A 23,717-nucleotide genomic window follows, 5' to 3' on the forward strand; every position below is an offset into this window, starting at 1 on the left:
TTGATTCTATTCTCAATTAGATTAACCACAACTAGAATTTTGGTTGGTCTTTCTCTAGATGACACCAAATCCTTGATTGGTTTTGGCATTATCCATGTGAACCAAATAAAGTCTATTTTAGATGGATTCTCCTGCTTAAGAAGCTTGTTGTTGGAACCAATTTGGAATCCTTAGGCCTTGAGTCTGGTGTTTTTTTTCTTTTTATGCTCAAGATGTGTCTTTTGCACACCTTTTTAAAAAAAAATATAAATGTGCTAGTGAAGCTTGGTCTATTTTTCTTGGTAAGAATCCTATTTGGAACTGTAAAAATGGTATTTCTTAGCATGAGATTCTTGCTCAATTTGTTGAACCTTTCACCATGAGTTTGAATATGATATGGTTTGTTCTTACTATGGAAATCCTTTGGTTTCTTTAGAAGAAGATAAATGAAGATATTTTCTAGCACAAAAAGAGGGATCTTATGGGGTTTAACATTAACCTCACTCATTTCTATATTATGTTTGATGTATCTGTATTTTTGGAGGTCCCCAAAGACAAATTTATGACTTTGATCTAGAAGGAAGCCATTGTATTATTCAAAGAGGATGTTCATCCAATTTAGTACTTTGAATCATTCTTTGATATGCTCTGTATGAAAGAAAAAGAAAGATTGAGTAGCTACCGACAAGAAAAAAACCTCATCAAGATCACCAGAAATTAAACAGAGTAAGAGAACTAGTTCATTCGTAGCCACATTAGGTAGGATCCATATTGTCATGAAATAATTGAAGATGAGGCATTAAATATAGTAACAAATCAACTGTCAAATATTAATTTACATTAGATAGCCCTCTTGGAAACTCCAATATTATCTTTTTGATACCTTTGATGATATATTTGTATTTTCTAAGCAAGAATCTAAACATATAATAATTTTGAGTTTTAATTTCTGGATTTGATTGTGTATAGTTTTTTTACCATCAACATTTCGGATCATACTACATGATCCATCATTAGGATGCAAGAGAACATGAAGAACATGATTGTTCTTCATGTTCTCTTGCATCCTAATGATGGATCATGTAGTATGATCCGAAATGTTGATGGTAAAAAAACTATACACAATCAAATCCAGAAATTAAAACTCATTGTCATGGATTATGGAAATCTAATAGATCTAATATAATAATTTTGTTTATAGGTGTATAGTAGTCAAGATAGTTGGGAGGAAATCCCAAAGTTTGAAGAAATTGTTGTACTAACAATTTTTAAACTTTTCTAATATTAAAAAGAATTATATCTAAACTAATCCAATAAATTTCATTCACACGAGGACCACTATCCTAACTAATTATGATGTAAATATTTGAATATTGAGTTGGTAATTGAAATACATGACAAATAAAGAGAAAATGCATACTTACGTAAAGAGTTCATGAAAAATTATAGAATAACAAAAATCTAAATTAGATACCCTTCAAGCTTAAGAATAAGATATGATGGAAAAATAATCACCTTAGGATTAAAATTTTCTAGTAACAATGTAGTAATGTATTTGAAATTTTGAGACTAATTTATAATCATGAATTTGTTATGCACTTACAAATTCATATCATGTACTCCACAAAGTTTTGTTCTTGAATTCACTCGATACATGATAGTCCACTATGTTCTCCTTGAATGCTTGGGGACTTCATAGTATTAGTAAATAACTTAAGGGCTTTCAATTTATCATGACGAGTCAACTATTTTTTGACCAACCCCCAAAAATTGAATAGTGATAAAAATTAACAATCTTCAATAATGCAAATGCTTGTATAGGACTACATTCGTTCCAGTCCACCAATTTGAGTGCGTAATGTATATCTTATGTAAATAAAACCTGAAGGCATCAAATAACAACATTTGTGACATAAAATTCTATTTCATACACCTTTGGTGGGAAGAGTAAATATATGGAGTTAATCAAGTATGAACTAAAATATTATATCTGGGTAGGATGAGGGCAACATTATGCCCTCAAAGTAGATGATATAGAATGAGCTAGATCTTAGTACATCACGTATACAAAAAAATGAATACAAGTATAGCCATGATAATGAGATGTATAAGAAATATGTGAATAAGAATGAATAGTACCCCTAACTTCACTCTTATATGTTTCAAATTATTTTGAAATTTGTACATATACATACTAGTCAAGTCTTTACTTAAAACAATTGCTTTGAAGTCCATATGGTCAAATATGATACCACATCACAACCCTTTTTGGCCAAGGTGTAAAAAATAACCCTTAAAAAAATGTAAATCCCATGCTAACATGGTATCACATGATTGGTCACTTTTTCTAATTTATTAGAATATTTTTGGGGATTTGCATCGACATGACACTTTTTTGTGCTCCACTATTAAATTAATTGTGTCCCACCCACCTCCCCACTATTTGAAGCCCACTCCACTATTAGCCCTTCTCCTCTAGGTAACAAAAAAAGCATGAGTAATGAGAGAAATAGATACAAAGAATCTATACAAATATGCAAACAGTGATTAAGGATGACTATAGTTACATAGAAAATGTGTAATGAAGTGAGTGAACAAGTGCAATTACACTATTTGACTCTACACAAAATTATACTTACATATCAAAATACTTCCCCTAAAAAAAACACGAAACTAGACATTAAAAGTATAAATTATCTTAGATAAAGAAAGGTTAATTGCATAGTACCCAAAAATATCTGCACTTTTAACCTTCACCTAATAATCATGGCCCTCTACTTTTGTACCTCTAATCTTTTTGGGGATTTGTATCAACATGACACTTTTGTGTCCCACTATTGAACTAATTGTGTCCCACTCCCCTCCGCACTATTTGGAGCCCACTCCACTATTAGCCCTTCTTCACTAGATACCCAAAAAAACACTAATAATGAGAGAAATAGGTATACAGAATCTATAGGAATATGTGAACAAGTGAATAAGAATGACTATAGTTACATAGAACATGTGTAATGAAGTGGGTGAACAACAATAATTGTAAAATTTGACTTAACACAAAATTATACTTACATATCAAAATACCTCCCCCAAAACAAACACAAATAGACATTAAAATTACAAATTATCTTAGATAAAGAAAGGTTGATTGCATACTAACCAAAAATTTCTACACTTTTAAAATTTGCCTAAAAACTATACTCCTCTAGCTTTGTACCTCTAACCTTTTTGGGGATATATGTCAACATGATACTTTTTGTGCCTCACTATTGAACTAATTGTATCCCACTCCTCTTCCCACTAGGAGCCCACTCCACTATTAGCTCCTCTCCTCTATATACAAAAATGAAACACACATAATGAAATAAATAGGTAGGAAGAACCTATAAGAAATAGTGAACACGAATGATTATTAATTACATAAAAGTGTCTCATGAAGTGGATGACCAATAGTGATTACAAAATTGGACTTTCAACAAAATTAGACTTATATCAGAATGCTTTCTACAAAATAAAAACAAAACTAGACAATACAAATATAAATTCTATCATAGATAAAAAAAAAAGTTTATTATAGAGGTAGGTAAAGTTTATTATAGAGGTAGGTAGTACCAAAAAATCTCCACAAGGTCAAATATGATGCCACATCACAAACCTTTTTGGCCAAGTTGTCAAAAATAATATTTAAAAAAATGTAAATCCCATGCTAAGGTGGCATCACATGATTGGTCACATTTTCAGATTTACTAGAATATTATTGGGGATTTGTATCGACATAACACTTTGTGCCCCACTCTTGAGCTAATTGTGTCCCACTCCCCGCCTCACTATTTGGAGCCTGCTCCACTATAAGCCCTTCTCCTCTAGATGAAAAAAAAACATGAATAATGAGATAAATGGGTACAAAGAATCTATAAGAGTATGTGAACAAGTGAATGAGGATGACTATAGTTACATAAAACGTGTAATGAAGTGGGTGAACAAGAGCGATTACAAAATTTGACTTTACACAAAATTATATTTACACATCAAAATACTTCTCTCAAAACAAACACAAAACTAGACATTAAAAATATAAATTGTTCTAGATAAAGAAATGTTAATTGCACAGTACCCAAAAATGTCTACATTTAAAATTCACCTAGTAACCATGATTGTCTACTTTCGTAATCTTTTAAGGAATATATGTGGACTTGACATTTTTTGTGCCCCACTATTGAACTAAGTGTCCCACTCCTCTTCCCAGTAGTGTAGCCCACTCCACCATTAGCTCCTCTCCTTTATATTGAAAAACACACACAAAATGAAAAAAATAAAAAAATAAAAAGAATGTATAAGAATTTGTGAACAAGAATGACTATTAGTTAGTGTAATTACAAAATTGACTTCACACAAAATTATTCATACATCAAAATACACCCGAAAATCTTTAAAAAATTTCACCAAAAACTTATTCCCCTCTACTTTTGTACGTTGCACATTTCAAGCTTTCATTGTGGTTGGTTTCCATGATGAGTTTGTGATGGCCAATTCCCTGTTCTTAACGTTTAAAAAACCAGTCGTCGTCGTCACACTGGTCAACTTGGTGACACGTCATCGGCCGGACACATTTCTCAATATGCGTCATCAATGAATTCAGCACGTCTAAACGGCATAAAAAACGCATAATCCTCATTTGCTTCCCCACTATCACTACTCACTACCACTCATAACACTCAACAAATATTTTACTCCAGCTAATATGCAATTCAAATCCACCAACACAATCACCTTTGCTGAAAACAATGCTGTACTCTGCAATGAAGAAGATTGAATGTTGTCTGCGGCAGGGCAGTAGGGTTTCAGGGGCTCTATGCCTCAATGCAGCATGGTCCATGGCCTTTGCTGGCTCTTTCAATTCGATCTGCTAGTGGGAGCTCTAATGTAGCACTGTAGTTGTCGGCCTGCCATTTTTGAAAGAATTTGGTCAAGTGTAGAGCTTTATCGGAGCAAACATGGTTCTGATCGATACGTTTGTAAGGTTCAAAGGTATAAATTACCGTTCTTGGAGAATTTTGTTTGAAAATCTCAAATGGTTTGCGTTGGAAATAGCATGAGAAGCTTTCGTCTCATCGAGTTTCTTTCCTTTCTCTTTTTGTTCAAAGCGTCTTTGGAGAGTTTTAAGAGCTTACATTTAGCTTTCCGTGTGCGCATCGTCTGATTTTGGGATTTATGTCGAAAATGTGGCTAGAGTTGAGGTGAAAAAGAGCTCGGAAAAAAGGTTCTCTTATACTTTCAAAACTTTTCTGCTTCGTGTATTGGTTGCTTACGGTGTAGTAGAAACAATGAAGGCAGACACGCGGCTCGATTGTGCCGTTTTTCAGCTATCGCCGAAGCGTACCAGGTAAATACTTATGTAAATTTTCGATTAAATTAAGGTAAAATAGAGACTATTATATTTTTTCTTCATAGTGGGTAAGATGACATCTCTATATTGAAGTTACCTCTCTTGAATCCAGGTACAGAAATATATGGCTTTAATGAATGCGAAATGTTAATTAAATAGTAATGCTGTGTTTAGATTACGTCGGTATGGCCAATACTACTTTTCTCTGTAAATCTTTTTATGGAAAATTAGAGCGATTAAATTTAGTTGCATTGTAGTAAGTGAAGTCTAGCAAAATCTGGAAATGCCAGAAGCGCACTTTGAATATAATATGTTATGACAATACTATATAGCGGGCCTTAATTTTTTCGGTTAATATTTGTGCAACTTTTAAGTTTTAAGCCACAAGGATGACCAACTGGCTGCATTTATTTGCTCGAGCAAGAGCTTCGAATTCCTCGGGCCTTATTCTGACTTTGACGTGCTACCATAAATATTAAAGTAAGAGTGGGGAAATGTCTTTATCTTGAGTGTTCTTGACTATAATACGGTCAAACCTTGAAATGGCAGATTACCTTTGTTCAAATGGAATGTTAATGCTGCATTCTGACAAAATTGGTATGAACGATGTAATTTTCTTGGGTAAATATCCATGCAACTTTCTAGCAATGAAGGAAATAAATGAAAGCAAAGAAGAGAGATGCTTAATTCAGATCTAAGGAACCTAAATAGTTTACGGGATCCCAAAGCAGATACCGCATTGTGAAGTAGGCCTTAAGTGCACAAAGAGTGAAACATTAGCAAAAAGTTATAATTCGCGTAGCTGGAACATTCTGTAAAGGATAGATTTTAGTTGAAAGCATTAAAACTCGCCCATTTCTGCCAAGTGGGCAGGCAGAGAAGCCACTCTAAAGATGGCAATATGCCAGGCTTGGAGTATAGATTTTCTGTTGCTAGTTGTGATTAAAAATTGCTCGTTTCTGCCAAGTGAGCAGGCAGGGAAGCCACTCTGAAGATGGCAACGTGCTACGCATGTCAACATATACAATATTATTATATTAAGAGCAAACCATGATGGAGTAATATTATTTCTATCATCCCCTTAAGAAAGGCCTTTGGATGTTTGGAGGTTTACTATGCTTGAAGATTTACATTAAATTTAATAAAATTTAAAAAAAACAGAGAATTTCTTTAGTTTTCAGTTTTCTTAAGTGAAACCCAGAAAATTCTTCAAAAGCCAGACTTCATGTTGCCCAACTGTAACATTATTGGTATACTCAGATGACATTGAGAAGCTTGACTTTAAATTGTTCAATAAGCTAATGCATGTATTTTAAATAAAGAATTGTCGATTATGACTGTAATTGTACTGTGATATTGTCAGATGCGAGCTGTTTGCTTCGGCAGGAGGCGTAACAGAGAAGCTTGCATCGGGTCTTCTAAAGCCTTTTCTAACACATTTAAGGGCGGCACAAGAGCAGGCTTTGCGAGGTGAAGGGCATATGATCAAACTAGAAGCTTGTTCTGATAATCACCAGAATGTTGCTTCATGGTTCACCAAAGGCACTTTAGAGAGGTAATCTACAATTTCCTGAAGTAGGAAGCATGAAAATCTCTTGATGCATTACAATCTCGATATATGTTTGCTATGCATCATACTACCATTAATGACTTGAATAAGGATTGTGAAGGGATGCTATTTACGATAAAACAGTCTCTGATATTAGGGCATGCCCCAAATTTACAGGGTAGAAATTCCAGGTAAAATAGGTACATTGAAACTCCTGAAATGGCAAATTACTTACTTCCTATGTCAATAGTTATGACATTCTGTCCATGCAAAAGGGTGGGGTAAAGAATGCTCACTTAAGTCGCCAAACTGCAAATTAATTAAGAGATATGTATACACCTTGTTAACAACTAAAGTCAGTTCAGGAAGCTCACAAATGTCTTCAAAATCAAATCCATTTGTAGAAAAGTAAAACTGTTGCCAAAGAGACTTTTAAAAGACCGTTTATGTAACATTTCCAACTTTTTATTTTATTTTTGCAGTGGAAGCTTGTTAGATTGTTTTCATAACAGCGAAAAGGTCTTCACTGTGAAGAAAACCATCTTTCTTGGAATGAGTTTTTCCAAATAGTATAATATGTATGAAATCTTAGAATGTATGTAGATTGGCAAAGGCTCTGTTTGTTCCCATGACTGGCATCCAAAAAATAAACAATATTTTATAAGTGTAAAGTTCAAATACTCGCAAATAAAGGATCTCATAAGGTGGTTGTGTGCGAAGAATGGCTAGGTGTAGAATTTTGAACTTGAAACTTTGAATTAATATCTATAATTTGGATGCTAGCAGAATTTTGATTTTGTGAATGCACATTTTTTGGGAGAAAAGAGGGTATAGTTTACTTTATTTACAACTCTTATTTGAAAAATATGTTAATTGAAAGTAAGGTACCAGTCCTTCATAATCATTCTTCTAATGTTCCCTTGTAGAATATTCCTGATTTTACCCCAAAACAACAATTCCAACTTAAGATGAGAAATGCAATATACTTATACGTATAACTTCATACAAAAATTATCAAATATAATGTCCTTTATGGGCTGTTCCTGGTTTAGGATATGCAAATAGTGTTGATTAGTAGAGATTGACAATAAAATGTCGAATATCAAGAATCAGTGGTAGCATCAAAATCCATATAAGCACCATTCATATTTAAATCAATATACTGTAACATAATTAATAGCTAGTCCAAAGCATATTGCTATAGTTGACCAATTGGGAATTCAATGGAAATGCTTGTAAACAGGAATCTCAAGGACAATTGTCCTTGTTATGCAAGAGTATGGAAAGATTTCTAGTCCATTCCATCTCTTATTTCACCTTTGAGGCTGGCTGTCTTTCTTGACCAAGTCCAAGTGCATGGAAAGGATTTCTAGTCCATCCATCTCAGGGTGGTGGACTTGATAAGATGCACAAAGGATTTCTTGTCCTTAAGCTCTTGTGAACTCGGAAGGTTAGCTGTGCTTGCAAGACACATACATAAATTTGAAACTGATTGCTTAATGAATTTGCTATATCATTACTAACAAAAATAACGCTTGATGAATTAATAGCTTAAATTTGAAATGATTGTGAGGAATTATATTTGTGAATATGATTTGCAGTAATCAGTTTCTGTTACAGATTGATTACTTATATTCCTTGATGGATTTCCATTGAATGATTGAATGTGTTACTTTGATTGGGTGATTTGAGGGGTTGGTGAGTATCAATTAAGTGATTGTTGATTGGATGATTGATAAGTGACTATGTAATGAATGCATGATTGCTGTATTGGCGAATGGTGATTGAATAAATACTGATTTAATAGAATGGCAATTTGCTGATTGATTGTTTTCTTGAATTGATAATTGGTGATTGCTTGATGAAATCATGAGTGATGATTGATCAGTGATCCTTGAATGCTTGGAATGATTACTCTTTATTGGTGAAAGAGTAACATCCGTTCATAAGACTTGAGTCACCACCCTTCTACCTTTTGAGAATAATAAATTATTTTCCAAATTTCTCTCTCTTGCATGTCCTCTTTAAATGAAACCTTCTCCCCTTTATATCTTCTAATGTAGGGAGAGTTTACACTTCTTCATCATGTCTGCCCATTGCAAGAGTCACAACCTTTCTCAATTACCACCCTTTGAAAGATTACAAGTACAACCTTTAAATCTGCCTTTTTGAAATAATCACTTCCTTTTTTTCTTCCCTTCCTTTCATCTTTTATTAGTCCTTCCTTGCTTCGTATGCTCCATTCTTTCTTCCTTAATTGCTCAATTTATGATTCAATGTTGAAGATCCATGATTGTCCTTATCAATTGAATTGATTTCCCTTTTATGTCTCATGTTTGAGGGAGTCCCAACTCTTAATTGCATGCCTCTTCATCATTCATTAAACTTAATTCAATTTTAATTATATTATATCTTATTCATCACAATTCTCCTTTCTAAACTGATAATTGTGTTTGGACAGACATTTTAACAGGAGGTGACTGTTTGATATTATTAAATTCAAACAAGGAAACTTAAGGAACAAAACCTTAGCATATTTCAGTAAATTTTTTATCATAGAATTAAAAAGCTATCTTATTTAGCCAGGTACTGGAAATGGGACTTATAATTTGAGTTATTTCACTTTTAGGTTTGTTCGCTTTGTCAGCACTCCAGAAATTCTGGAGCACATTTACACAGTTGATGCAGAGAGGTCACAATTGGATCAGGCCAGAAAATTTCAGCTTGCTAAGTACTCACAGGTGAGTAGTCTATTCATAGGTAATTAGTACATATCAGTTTTTTTTTCAGTAGAATTGCTGTATTAACTTATTAGCTAAAGTTGAGAGCTGTTGGGAACTTATGCAGGGAGGCAATGATCAAGTTTCTAATATCGGTGTAATAAGAGGTGTGTTGATTTTTAGCGATATTAGCTTCCATATTGAAATATAAGTAAATATGACGAGCTTCTCTGATTTTTCTTTGATTTTAATGCCTGCTGAGATTTGCAATCCTTTATTCATGTAATTATTTTCTTAAGATTCTTGATCTCCTTGTGAGCACAATGAATTTCTTCAAGTTCCATTCAGCATCTTCTCTTTCATCTCCAGAAAACACATTCTCGACATCACTATGTAGGTTTTTCACAATCATGAGTAGAGCCCTTTTACTGTCACTTGCAGAGGTGTGCTGATCATGCTCATTAGATGAGTTGCCATCATCCTTAACATAGAAGCCATTCCTCTTCTTATGTTGTGACATCTTGTCACAGTCTGTTTTAAAGGGACAATTCAAAACAATATGCTCAATTTCACCACAACTGAAGCATTGCAATTGTAACTTATTACCTTTATACTTAATAGAGCCTGTTTTTATTCTCCTTGCAAAATTTTCTTCATCTATATCTGATTCTTCATTCTCTTGTGATGCCCTGAAAGCTACCTCCTTTCTTGAGGTGTTACCATTCACAATCCTCATCTCATATGCTGTTCAAAGCTAATGTAACTAATCCATTGCTAATGTAGAGACTTTTGAATCAAACTTAAAGGGGAAAAGATTTGAGTACCCTTTTGACAATCACTGTTTTTTTCACTTCTTACCCAGGTCCTTTGATGGTATTGACAACTTCATCAACCTTAAGTAGGTACGCAACAATATTTTCTTCCTCCTTCTTCAGACTTTCAAGTAGTCCTTAGTAGCTCTGAAGTTTCGCTTCCTTGAATTTATCACACTCTTCATAGATATTGTAAAGCTTGTCCCAAATCTCTATTGTAATCCTATAGTGCATTATCTTCACAAACTCAGAATTACACGAGTCAAATAAAAGAGCATTTCGTTCTTTCACATGGCCCTTTCCTACCTAATCTCTTGGAGGATTTTCTGGAATCTGATAACCATCCGCAGCAGATTGCCAAACATCAATCTCTAAAGCCACTAAATAGGTTCCATCCTTATTCTCCATATAGGATAATTGGAACCATCAAAGAAAGGTGCTTTGTTTGAACAAAATATCAGTATGTGTCAAAATAAGTAAATTATAAATTAAAATAATAGTACTATTTAAATATTTATCATCTACTAGAGAATATACATGTGTGTGACTCGTGTGTGTGTGTGTGTGTGTGTGTGTGAGAGAGAGAGAGAGAGAGAGAGAGAGAGAGAGAGAGAGAGAGAGAGAGGATTTTATTTTTAAAAATTCTATAACTCTTAAAATACATAAAAATTCTATAACTCTTAAAATACATAATATAAATATAAACATAAATCCATAAACATTTGACTTCTTCAAATTTCTAAAAATCAAACTGCCAAAAAATAGTAGAGTTGCACAAGAGGACCCCAAAGAAAGGGTTTTTGAAATATAAAATGTTTTATTTATCTTCTTCATTTGGTGTAGGTTTTGTTTATACAAAAGAAATTTGCACGATTGAAGCTTTTTCAAATTTAGAAGATTCATGTCAATTTAAAAAAAATTTATTTCACATAGTATCCAATGCAATTGGACAGTCAGGGATTTTGGGCACATGTGGATACAGTGTCTGCTGTGTATCTGCATTGTACAATACCTGATCCATACTAGTTATAGGGATACATATGCTTAGGGAGGGATGAATTAGGGTACTCTAGCTGAAAGAGAGAAAGGAGAAGTACAAATGAGGGCATGACCAGCATTGAATTGAATGCAAATACAAGTTGGATGGCAAAGTTTGATTTTACTTTTTTAATGATTGTAGCTTCGATCAGATGATTCCAACGATGAAATGTAATGTTTGAATGGCCTATCAGCCTTAAACATTTGAAATCTATCCTTCACTATTATTATTATGGAGCATTATTATTATTGATAATAAATTGTTAAGTGTGTGTGTGTGTGTGTGTGTGTGTGTGTGTATATAAACTATTTTCATATATTATTATCATGATAATACCTTGAGAAATTATCATTTGTGATAACTAGTGGGAGTTAAGATATTAACAAGAGTCATGTCTCTATGGGAAACACGCCACTTAATATTATATACATATTGATTAAGAGAGTAACTTGAAAAACACAGAAAATCAATAAGTGCAAATAAAAGTTTAACAGTGAATTAAAATATACATACAATGAGATCCTTAACGTACTTGAGGTCAAGCATATGGCTAAAGCCTTTGAGATGTGGATGCCTTGTTATATTGGAGTAGGTGGGTAAGCATGCTTTTCAACTTGATATCCTTCCATATATGCATGGATGCTTTTCTACTTGATATACTTCCATATATGCAAGAATGCTTTTCTACTTGATCTTTCCATATATTGAAGAATGCTTTACGATTTGATATGCTTACATATATGTAAGATTTACTTGATGGTTGATGTTGATAATTTTCTTTTGTTTGAGACCGCCATGTTAGATTAGGAGCCAGAAATGTTTTAACTGTTAGTTGACTATCTCACTCCAGGTGTTTTGGAAGAATTTGAATACGATGTTGCTCTTGAAAGGATGAAAGAATAGATATGTATGGGAGTTAATGAATCTTGGTTAGTTTTACAAAGGCAAAATGATGTCTAAAGAGGATATGGGCAAGTGGTTCTCGAACTTAAGGAGACCTTGAGTTTTTGGGGATTTGAAGTCTCCCAGATCAGGAGGTATGATTTGAATGGACTCAAGGTATAATTGGTAGGCCAGTTGGCTCATCCACAGAGTCAAGGCTAGTTTGGGTTGTCTTCACATGGAGATGAGATTTTTGTTTCTTTTAGCAGTCTGGGAGCTTGTATAGAAGTTACATGAAACTTTGGAATGATTCAGATCATCCTAGGAAGAAAGAATATTGGTGTGTAGGTTTCTGAACTGTATTTTTTTAAATTTTGATGTTATTGCTGCTTTTCATAGGCAGTGAAAGGATCATATACTGCTGAGAAGGTTCCTTGATTGTGGACAAATTGTCAAATTCAACTGGATCAGTACTGCAAAGAATGTGCAAATGCCTTTTGATGGAAGAGGTGACTTTGTGCATTCTGGATAGGGAATAGAATGTCAGGGGTTTTAACAGTTCAATTTGACTTCTCTGCATTTGTTGCGAGTCTTTTAGTGTCCAAGGAATGTATGAGAGTCTATAGCAATCAATTTGGAACAAGCTACAAAGATTGGCATTGATGTTTTTTCTCTCAAAATTCATATTGGCAATGTATGAAGTCGTTGAGTATGGTTTTGTGAGTCTAGAAAACGTTGCAGGTTGTAGAAGTTCCATATTCATGTTGGTGCTTGTTTGGTCGTGGTAAACTCACAGTAGAATGTACTTGAATAGATTTATAGTGGAGATAAGGGACTATTAGCTCTCTTCTGCCAGAGTTTTCTCCCTGTTTAGGGTTCCTTTAAAGTAAACTATGTGTCACAGTAATTGTTTTGTAATCTCTTTGAGTCATTTTCATGTGTTCTGTGCTTTTCTGATGTTTTCTTATCTAGAACTCATGTATGTAAGTAGACTAATGAAACAACATGCTAAGAGCGTAATCTAGGAGGAGTTTGTGTGAAAAATTATTCAAGTTATCTGTTGGTGATTAGCTTTTTGAGAGTATCTCCCCTAGCTTATGGCTCAAAACATAAAGGTGAAGTAGTTATTGATCACAACTCATCTTTGATTTCAGACAACAAGTTAAAAAGTCGGTAGATCTGTATAATATTTTCCCCAGTCCTCTGATATTTGGATGATCTTTAGTCATTACCTAGTCAAGTGGCTGTATATGCAGTCATAAATCAAATTATGGATTACCTAAAGGCGAGTAATTTCTGGTAGTAGACTAACTTATACCTAGTTTTATAGAGATATGAATAGAGTCAAATGTGAGATGTCCCTATTCATTTGCTAGACACAATGGGTACTATTACCAGTCACGATTTCTTCTAGCTAACATTAACTGCTTAATAGAACAAACCTATAGCAATTGCCAAGTCCTTTGATTCCAAAGCACTTAAATATGACCAGTTCAATTATATTCCTTAGGAATCTCAAGTTGGATTTATCTTGAGTCAAAAGTTGGTTAAGCAATGGAACTTATGAAGATGCAAGTAAAAGGAAAGGACTAGGTTTTTTCCAGCTACAAGTACAGAATTTCCAAATTTATGACAGTTATCTTCAGTGAAAAATGTCAAGAATATTGAGAAGTTCTAGAAATTAAGTCTCAAGTCATGTTCCCAGTGATGCACACTTGAAAATGCCCACAGAGCAAATAACATGGGAAACTGAAACTAAACTGAATTTAAGAAAATGACATATGATAGACCATATTGTGCTGGGGTCAGGATGCTTTAGCCATAATTAATTGTTTGGATCCACACACATTTTTTGCCAGTCAAATTTGCAGTTGATGATCTCAAAATCATAGATGTGTATGGTGGTAAATTTTCGATGTATATTTGAATTCATGTTGTTTTGTTCCCTTTTCTGTCTGATGTGTGTTAATGCAGGTGTGTGTGTCGCACACATACACATACCTATACATCAGAGGTGTATCACTGTTATGGTTTACTGGAGAGTTGGATGTCTCTGTAAGGTATTTTGTAGCCATGCATTCTCTCAACTACTGCTACATAGATTCCTACTAAATGAGAGTAAAATGGAAATTAACAAGATGGGTACTTGTCATGTTCCTGTTTTGGGTTTGCCCTAATTTTTGCTGTAGAATCACAAATTCTATTAAAAATAAGAATGTTAAGATGGTTAGAAATATAAAATTACCAATTAAAAATGCCTTTTTACAAAATTCCCGATGTAGATCCTGCAACACCAAAAAAGAAACAAGAGCACAGATATACATTCATAAATTAAATATATTGTTAACATGATATAATCTATCTTATACAGCTATAACTTGATAAAGAGTGTTCTAATCCATAGCAACATGTAATGTGTAGTATTTTGCTTTCCTAAAAGTTGATGGAAATTTTACAAGAGGGTAGAGCCCTGTCCCCCTTGGTCCCACACTTTGTAGGGTTGGCATACCTAGCAAGCCTCACCATTCTCCCTCATTGTAACTTACTCCAATGTGGATCATCCCTTGCAAGATAGTGCTTTTGTATGATGTACCTTATACCTATTCCACCGTAGGATTTACCTAGTGTCTTTGTATGATGTAGCCCATGCCATTCCACCACAGGCCTTATCTAGTGCCTTTGTATGATGTAGCATAATACATTCCCCCGCAAGCCTTACCTTGTCTTGTGAGGTAGTGATCTTATTGCAGTTGGGGTATAGATACATATAGTGTCTCATCTATGTTACTCATTCTAATATGGTTAATTATGGCAGACTAATATACCTTACACATGCAAATATGTATAGCAATTGAGATGCAGAGAGTCTGATTAAGATGACAGTATTTATGTTTATCACTATGATGCAGTTATTTAACTGCGTGACCTTATATCCTAGAAGTATCATGAAATCAATAATATTTGCATTTATGTATATATACCACAAGTTCCACACACACACACACACAGATATGGGGTGGGTTGGGGGGGAAACTGCAATAGGGTGTCCTAACTCGACCCTAGGCCCAAGAGCAGAATGACTTGTGACTTGTCCTTCTTGGCCTCATCCCTTTTGAGGTGGTGTCCTAACCTAGGGAAACCTCAGCATCCGCCCATATTGCCCTTTCTCCACACCCAATAAGGTTGATTGATGTCACTGGACTATTTTCATTTGATGGAAATACTTCATCATGTAAGTCTAGAATAGAAATATATTTCTTATTAATATAGATCTGATTACAGTATAGTCTTACTGTATTTATGAATATCCATAAATGCAGGATCCTTTTCTTCCTCTATCTATATTTCTTTTCAAATGAACTCTCCTCCCTTTAATATCTTATTTTGAGGGAGTCACAACTCTTCATTACTTGTCAGTTAACCTTTCATTAAATTCAGTTAATTTATATTTTATTATATTGATTAATGAATTTATAGTTTAATTTGTTATAAAATTCTCATTTCAGTAGGGGCAATCACAGTACTACCGTACTGGAGCAGACAATTGTATACACAGTAACAGTTTTCATCTAGGGTTTATGGCCGCCAGCATTTCATAGTACCTGGAGAAGATATGATAATTCAAATGTATTATTGATTTGCTACAAAAGAAGAGAAGAATGGTGACTTTGCTGGCTTTCTTGCTGAAGACTTCTGCATATGACAACGAGAATGGAGAAGTTCAGGAACTGTAACCATTAGTGCATAATATGTCTATCTGTTTTAAACTTGTGTAAGTTTGAGGATATCTAGATGAAAATAAAAGGGGCTTAGCTTCATTATCAGATTTTGACGTAATCAACTTACTATAATAATTTTCAAAACTCAAATAAAGGAAACAGAATGTTCATACGAACTGTCATATTTTGAACATCAAAGCATATAGCACTACAAAAGCTGGAGGTTTCCAATAATTAATTATTTCTTAGGTGGTTTGGAAATTTATGTTATGTAGTTTCAAACTCAAAATTCTTTATTTCTGCCTCATCTTGATAAGAACTATACAAACTCAGGTTAAGTCATTTTTAGGAAATAAAGAAAATAAGAAAACTTGCATGGAATGTATTTTTCTTACAACAATTGAAGTAAAGTAAATGACACTATATTCAAATGTTTGAAGAATGACAGCTACCCATCCATTTGGCAATTTCTTTTGAAAGAAATGCACCTTATATAACACCAAAAAACATTGGAATCTTTTGTTTCTTTTCCACATATTTTTAAATCATATTGTTACTTTTCCAACAATGGTTGGGTTTATTTTTTAACTAAATATTTCTTGGTTATGTGGTTTAAAATGGTTATCTTATTGTGTGTACCTTTCAATGCAATTATATTTTCCTATAACCAATTTGACAATTATCTGTCTTATATTGCTTTTCTCTATAGTAAACCTTTTGATTATCACAGCTGCCATCATTAATAGAATTTTTGCATTTGCTATCAGATCCTGCTTCAGCAAATTCACTATTTTGTATACCAAGAAATTTTTCTGTGTTTCCTGTTTGTTTGTAGCTTTCTTGGGAACCAGTAAATTTGAGAATGTGGACAGGGGGGTGTTTTCATGCATCTGACTATTTGGTCTTACTGTCTGAAGGGAAAATGTTTCAATCTGGGAAGTTGTTGTAGCAATCAGTATAATTTCGCTAGATTTCTATGTAACACTTGTTACGATTCAAGCAAAAATTATAGAACACAGATAGAATGCCATGTAAATGAGATGCACCAATGTTTGTGAATTGCCAACAAATCTTTTTAGATACTTGAAGTGTGACATGTTTGGTTATTAATATAAAGGAAATATATCAAACTCACTATCTGTTTCTGGAGTTCTCTGAGATCTTATAGCATACTTGTTACTTCCAATTGCAATGTTAATTTCAAATTTTGAATTGCAATCTTTTGAATACTGAGATATTCACATTTTTGTGTACTTTTGGAGTAGATATCAACAGGCAAGGAGAAATATTAAAGGTAATTTTATATCTCACTATTTATTGTTACTTGTAATATGTGGTTATAAAATATCATGATCGGTATTTGCTTTCAAATGTTGGACACATTTTCCATTGTATGCTAAAAGTCAAGTTATTTGAAATATCTTCTTTGGTTGGTGTACAGTCAAGGAGTGGAAGAGAAGCAATTGAGATTTCCAAGTAAGTATTGCAATATGAGAAAGGAAGGTGCTCCCAGTTAGGGTTTATCGTTATTTATTTTTCTAATATTTAAGCTTATTCAAGCCTGAAATTTCTTCATGGTTAACCAGGAGGGAACTTCTCCGAGCAATAGATGTGAGACTCATGGCATTAGAGCAAGAATTAAGGATGGATTTTGCTCGCGCTGCTGCTGCTGGTTTTGAGATTGAACAAATGGGCAATCTCATGATATTTGCAGAGAGATTTGGTGCAACTCGTATGAGGTAATTCATCTCTTTCATTTCACATGGTTATTATTCAAAATTGTAACATGCATATTCTAATGCTCTCAATATTCTTGGATGTACATCATCTTCATGTAATTTTTTAGATCAAGCAATACATGCATGTAGTCCAGTGGTTCTCTATTTTTTCCAGATCTCAAGTTCCAAGATCAAAAGCTAATTGATAAAACCGGACTTAAAATAATTGTCACAGTCTGCAGCACCAATTGGGTGCTGAGATTGTCTTCTGCAATGAAAAGTACAATTTATCCCTTACCATATGTACCATTAATTTTGTATATTTAGGTCAATCATCATGGATTCTGACCACGATGATTCACAGGGATGCTTGTGCCAGGTTTATGGCATCATGTCAGAAATGGGGAGAAATTTACTCCACAGTCAATGAGTCAAATGCCATCTTTCCAAGTTCAGATATATCGAGAAATAGATTATGTGGCAACTTCATACCATTTCTCTCCCCAAAAAACAACAAAGAACTTAATGCTCAAGTGGAATTTAGAGACATGGTAGGAAGAGATGAGGATTCATATTCTGTACAGAGTGGTATTACATCTCAAAAATCTTCAGATTTGAATCTAACGCATTTTGCAGAAGAAGTAAATTCTAGGTCATTGGATTCTGCTGTTTCAGTTTCAAATACAAAGCAAATTGGCAAAATATTGAAAGAGACTCAAGTTTCTATCACCCCTCAGAATTCACTGAAGAATCAATCTACATTAAATGTCTCTAACTTCCCAGTCTTTGGTTGTAATCAAGAAGAAAGTAATTCCTCTTTCCAAATTCAGGTTTCTAACTTGAATTCCAATGACAGCAGTGCTTCGGAAAACTCATCAGTTACTGACAATTCCCTTGTAAAGCCTGATGTGTATTCTAAATTTGACAATCTCACTGCTGATGCAAGTTCTGAATTCATAAATATAGCTTCCATTGAATTTGAACAGCAGGGTTCAAACATAACTAATCAATATTATGCTGAAAAAGATAGGCATTCAGTCAGGTCTCCTCAAAGAAGACGGTCATCTTCACCAGTGAGACAATTTCAGGATGGGAGAGTAGGATCACGCCGATCTAATTCTGTAGTAATTAAGAGCATCAACTACTTTCAGGATACAGTTACAGGTTCAAACAAGGAATTGAGTAGTGATAGTGATGATGCCCGGAGTTATTGTGGCAGTAGTAAGGTACCAGAGCCTACACAAAAGCCCAAGTCTATCAAAAGATTGAGTGTCCAAGATGCCATACATCTCTTTGAAAGAAAACAAAAGGAGGTTGGAGGATTTGAAAATGAGAGTAAGAAAAAAAATGGAAAGATAGAAAGCCAAAGGGCCATGTTATCCGAGAGTGGCAATTCTAACACAGCTGAAAAAGTAGTGTTGAGAAGATGGAGTGGAGTGAGTGATTTAAGTATGGATGATATGGCACAGCAGCAAGTGAAAAATGAAAATCAATTTCAAAATCAAAATGCCATTGTCAGAACCAAGCCATACCCACAAACCTCGCTATGTGATCATGCAAGGCAGTTGTCAGGTGATATAATTGAGACTCAAAATATGGTTGAGGAGTCTCCTCAGAGTGAATTTAGACCAATAGCTAACAATGACGAAGGTGTTAAAAAGAGAAAAGATACAGGCTCATCTTACCTAGCTCATCAAAATGATAAAAATTATTGCCCATCTCAGAGCTCCTCACCCAACCAACAAACCTTGAACACAGATCAAGATATTATGCCAACAGCTATGCAAATGAATAATGCAAATGCACACACAAAAGAGGTAATGCAAACACCTTTCCAAATGCCTGCGTGTTCTTTGAGCCAGGGATCAGAAACTGCTAAAGGTTTCTCACATATGAGAAGTAAGTCTAGTGGATGTGAAGCCATGGCATTGATGCGCCTTAAAGATAGGAAGGCAAAGGGCAGTCGGGATTGGAAAGAGGAACTTGGAGAGAAAGCCGATGAGTTGGAGGCCTTATTTGCTGCACACAAACTCAGGAGCCAGTCACAAAGAGCTAGCAGCCAAGATAAACTGCGTATGATTTCCAAAGAAACAAGTGTAGGAGTTGATTCTTGCAATGTCCTCACAAAGGATAGGCAGAATACTGGGAGGGAATCACTTATTAGCTCACAGAACAATGAAGTAGATTCTGATGCACAAGTATTGTTTGAAAGGGCTGGAAGCAATCATAGCAACCACCATAGTCATCAAAAGTTGTTGGTGTTTGCTGATGATGAGGCTAGAGGCAAACTTTATTCTCATTACAAGGAGAAACGGGATGCAAAACTGAGGGATGAAAAAACAACAAAACAGGCAGAGAAAGAAGCTCAACTAAAAGCTATGCATTTAGACTTGGAAAAAACAAAAGCAGAAATGGAAGTAAGGAATGCAGCTAGAAAAGATCCTTCAGTTCAAGTTGGGAAGAAAACATGCAGTACTCCAGATGATATTCCAAAGGACCTACCAAAGCCATGCGGAACAAAGAAACACCCTTCAAAAATTACGTCAGTGAGCAGTTGCTTGTCCTTGGAATCATCATCACCAAGGACGTCTTTACCTGCTAAAATTCAAAATTCCAGCAATATTTCTTCAGGACGACGCAAGAGCCTGCATGAAAATCCTTTGCTTCTATCAGTACCCAGCTTTACTGATATTAGGAAAGAGAATACAAAGCCTTTGCATGGAAGAACCAATTCCAATTCATTAGTTCAAGGAAAAGGAACCATGTCTCGTGAAGGGCTCAAAAGCAACGGCAAAAGTTTTGGTAGTCGAGAACCCTCTCATGTTGAACATATTGAATATGGTTCTGTTCCACAGTCAGCTAGCAATAAGGAAGAGAAGAGACACCGAAGTCATGCAGCAGCAAGAAAAAGTATTTCTGGTCCTATTACTGGAGGGGGAAGTGGGAAAGTACATAAAGCAGCAGCATGCGAAACAAGCTTCTATAGCAAAGCAACTAAAAGAGGAGCTGCTGCTCCCTTGGAGTCTAAACCTTTTCTCCGCAAAGGCAGAGGAATAGGCCCAGGAACTGGATCAGAAGTTTCCAAGTCGAAATGGGTTTCTGCAGCCATTGATAACATGGAGAATGCAAGTGGAGGTCAAAGTGATAGTCCATATGGAGAAGAATCACTGGACGAATTGGGTGACATTTTAAAACCATCAAATACTTGCAAGCTAATTGAAGCAGAAACAGATAAAGAGAGAGAAAATGAAGTTCTCAAGAGCACAAGTGATAATGCTGAAACAGCAGACAATCAGGGTGATTCAGACAGAATACAATTTAACGTGCAAGCTGAAGATGTAAGTGCTTGTATATCTCCTTCTGAGATGACATGTTCTCCCACGCATTCAGATTATTCATTCCCTGAAAACTTCGGAAAAATGACTCTCTCAGAAGCTTCAGCTACAGCCGCTTCAATATCATGCCGCACCACATCCCTGCCACGTGAACATACATCAACTTCGTTCTCACCCATATCAAAGCCACCAACTTTGCACAGATCCACTGCATCAGATTATTTTGGTTCGTTGGGATCTGCGACAATAATAGGAGACTCTCCGCAAGAAAGTCCTGTATGGAACTCACACATGCAACAGCACCCGCAGTTCTCGGGGACCTCTGATATGGAAACAGTTCGAACTCGTAAAAAATGGGGAAAAGCAGAGAAGATCGTTCTTGCTACTGCTCCTCGGCAGCCCCCCCATCACAAAGATAGTCCAAAGGGACTAAAGAGGCTTCTCAAATTTGGTCGGAAAAATAGCAGCCATGAAAGTATAAAAACAGACTGGGTTTCTGCATCTACAACCTCTGAAGGTGGTGATGATACAGAAGAAACAAAGGACCTGGCTAGCAAGTTTGCAAATGATCTTCAGAGACGGACTGGGAGACAAGCTAAGGCCATTTTACCAGGGCAATTCTCACTTGATTTTGCTAGTTTAAACGGACATGAAGAGATTTGCAGTTTCCCAGAGCAAAGCCCAAGTATGAGATGTCTGCAGTAGTTCTAAATTTTTTTTCAAATCGATGCTTGTATTGGCCTAAAAATACTAAGAGCTAATCACAGAACTAATACAATTTGATTTTGCAGCACAATCGATTCAAAATTCCATCCCAGTTCCTTCGGGGAACTTTAAATCACGTGAAGATCACTTACCTGCAACCAGCATGTTAAAAGGTGAGTTTTCTTCTGCATGTTTTCGTATGTACTTCCAATTCATATGCATTTAAGCTCCAAAATCCATTCCTTAAAGCTGAATCTCTAAGCTTTTCCAATTTCCATCCTTGGTTTAATTTATTTTTTATTTTGAAATGGTACATCTCTATTGACATTAATAGTAAGCAAACATCAATTTTCTGCAGCTCCTCGTTCTTTCTTTTCTCTCTCATCATTCAGAAGTAAAGCAAGTGACTCCAAGCCCAAGTGATGATCCTCAGTTTGCTACTGCAGTTCTCTGATAGATAAAAATCACAAATCGTTATAAATGTTCTTAGTGCTGAACATCCTCATTTAAAGTACCAGTCTGCAGCATTGACTGCATCATTCCATTGGAAGATACATTTATGAAAAGAAAGAGCTTTTCATGCTTGAAAAGCATCTTCTGTGTCCATAGATTTTTTGCAGCCAGTAATACGCCCTTATGCAGTCTAGTTGGAGAAATATGTTGTATGCTTGTAAACATTTAATTAGTTCTTTACTCTAAAGGTGTTGAGACAAGAAATTATCTTATCCGTTTGCTTATATGGTGTAAACGATGTGCATGAGTTGTGGCAATAATACAAAGTCCCAGTTTTGCTGTCATTGGCCTATCCTATCTATGGAGTTAACAAATAATTGATCAGTGCAAACCCTGCTCTCCAAACGTGAGATCTTTTGTTATGGCACAACCTATTTAATATTTTTTTTTTCAAATTGGGAGTGCTTGGTTGATAAATTTGCAGGCGCCAAGATTGCAAAACTATAACATTGTACCAAAATATTAATGTTTGGGGCTATTACAATGTATTATACAAATATAAAACATTGAATTCTTACACTTCCATACAAGCTCATATCATCCTACGGAAAGTAACTAATAAATTAAATATTCTAATATTAACAATGTATTATACAAATACTTATAAAACATTGAATTCTTACACTTCCATACAAGCTCATATCATCCTACCGAAAGTAACTAATAAATTAAATATTCTTATATTAACAATATGCTAATAAATTGTTTTTATAATAAAACTGAAAATCTTAATTTTTCAGCATGTTCTAATGTTTACAATTCAAATCCCCTTCGAATGTTTACAATTCAAATCCCCCATGTTCTAATATTTACAATTCAAATCAGATAACAAAACACGCTGACCATTCATAACCTCATACATGGTAATAGTTTCACGCTAAAAGTAATTCATTTTTAACTCATCTAGAACTCCAAGTTGTTGTAAAGATGTGTCTCCTTTGAATTCATTCATAAATTATGCATCTTCTAAATCTATATATATATCATTCAATAACCCTTGTAAAAGTATAATTATTAAAATTATTTAACATAATTCTTCCTTATCTTAATTTTCTTCTACTAAGTGAATAAATAATTATAAAAATTATAATAAAAAATTTCATATAAGATGTTATCTTTGAATGAGATGCTAGCTCAAGTTGATGAGAGATTCTTCTGATGTAAAATGTGTACCAGCCTTCTCTATTGAGTGTTGTTAAAACAATTATTCATTTCTTGTATCTACAATAAAAAGTAAAAAAAAATTAATGCATCATTAACACAAGTTCTATTAACAAAGTTTGATTTGTCCTAGAACATTACTAACTTGAGTATTACTTATGATTGTGAGACTTCTTTATTAATTATATTCGATCTCTTTTTT

The 23,717-nt window shown here is 34.5% G+C and overlaps 1 protein-coding gene across 2 annotated transcripts; it reads left to right on the plus strand.

Moving 5' to 3' along the window:
- Positions 1 to 4,575: 4,575 nt before the first annotated feature.
- Positions 4,576 to 22,638, plus strand: LOC149549288 (uncharacterized). Of its 2 annotated transcripts, XM_089792733.1 has the most exons (11): positions 4,576 to 5,004; positions 5,207 to 5,359; positions 6,726 to 6,917; positions 9,541 to 9,652; positions 9,759 to 9,798; positions 17,349 to 17,377; positions 17,525 to 17,559; positions 17,670 to 17,822; positions 18,166 to 21,821; positions 21,928 to 22,014; positions 22,200 to 22,638. In XM_089792733.1, exons 2-11 carry the CDS (start codon positions 5,301 to 5,303, stop codon positions 22,262 to 22,264), a joined length of 4,428 nt encoding a protein of 1,475 aa, XP_089648859.1. In that variant the 5' UTR covers positions 4,576 to 5,004; positions 5,207 to 5,300; the 3' UTR covers positions 22,265 to 22,638. The 2 variants fall into 2 exon arrangements, with proteins under 2 accessions (XP_089648859.1, XP_089648858.1); XM_089792732.1 differs by having other exon boundaries at positions 4,661 to 5,359.
- Positions 22,639 to 23,717: the final 1,079 nt, after the last annotated feature.

The sequence above is a fragment of the Cupressus sempervirens genome, chromosome 7 (genome assembly GCF_028749045.1).
Source record: "Cupressus sempervirens isolate cs-2001-9-10 chromosome 7, ASM2874904v1, whole genome shotgun sequence".
NCBI lineage: Eukaryota > Viridiplantae > Streptophyta > Pinopsida > Cupressales > Cupressaceae > Cupressus > Cupressus sempervirens.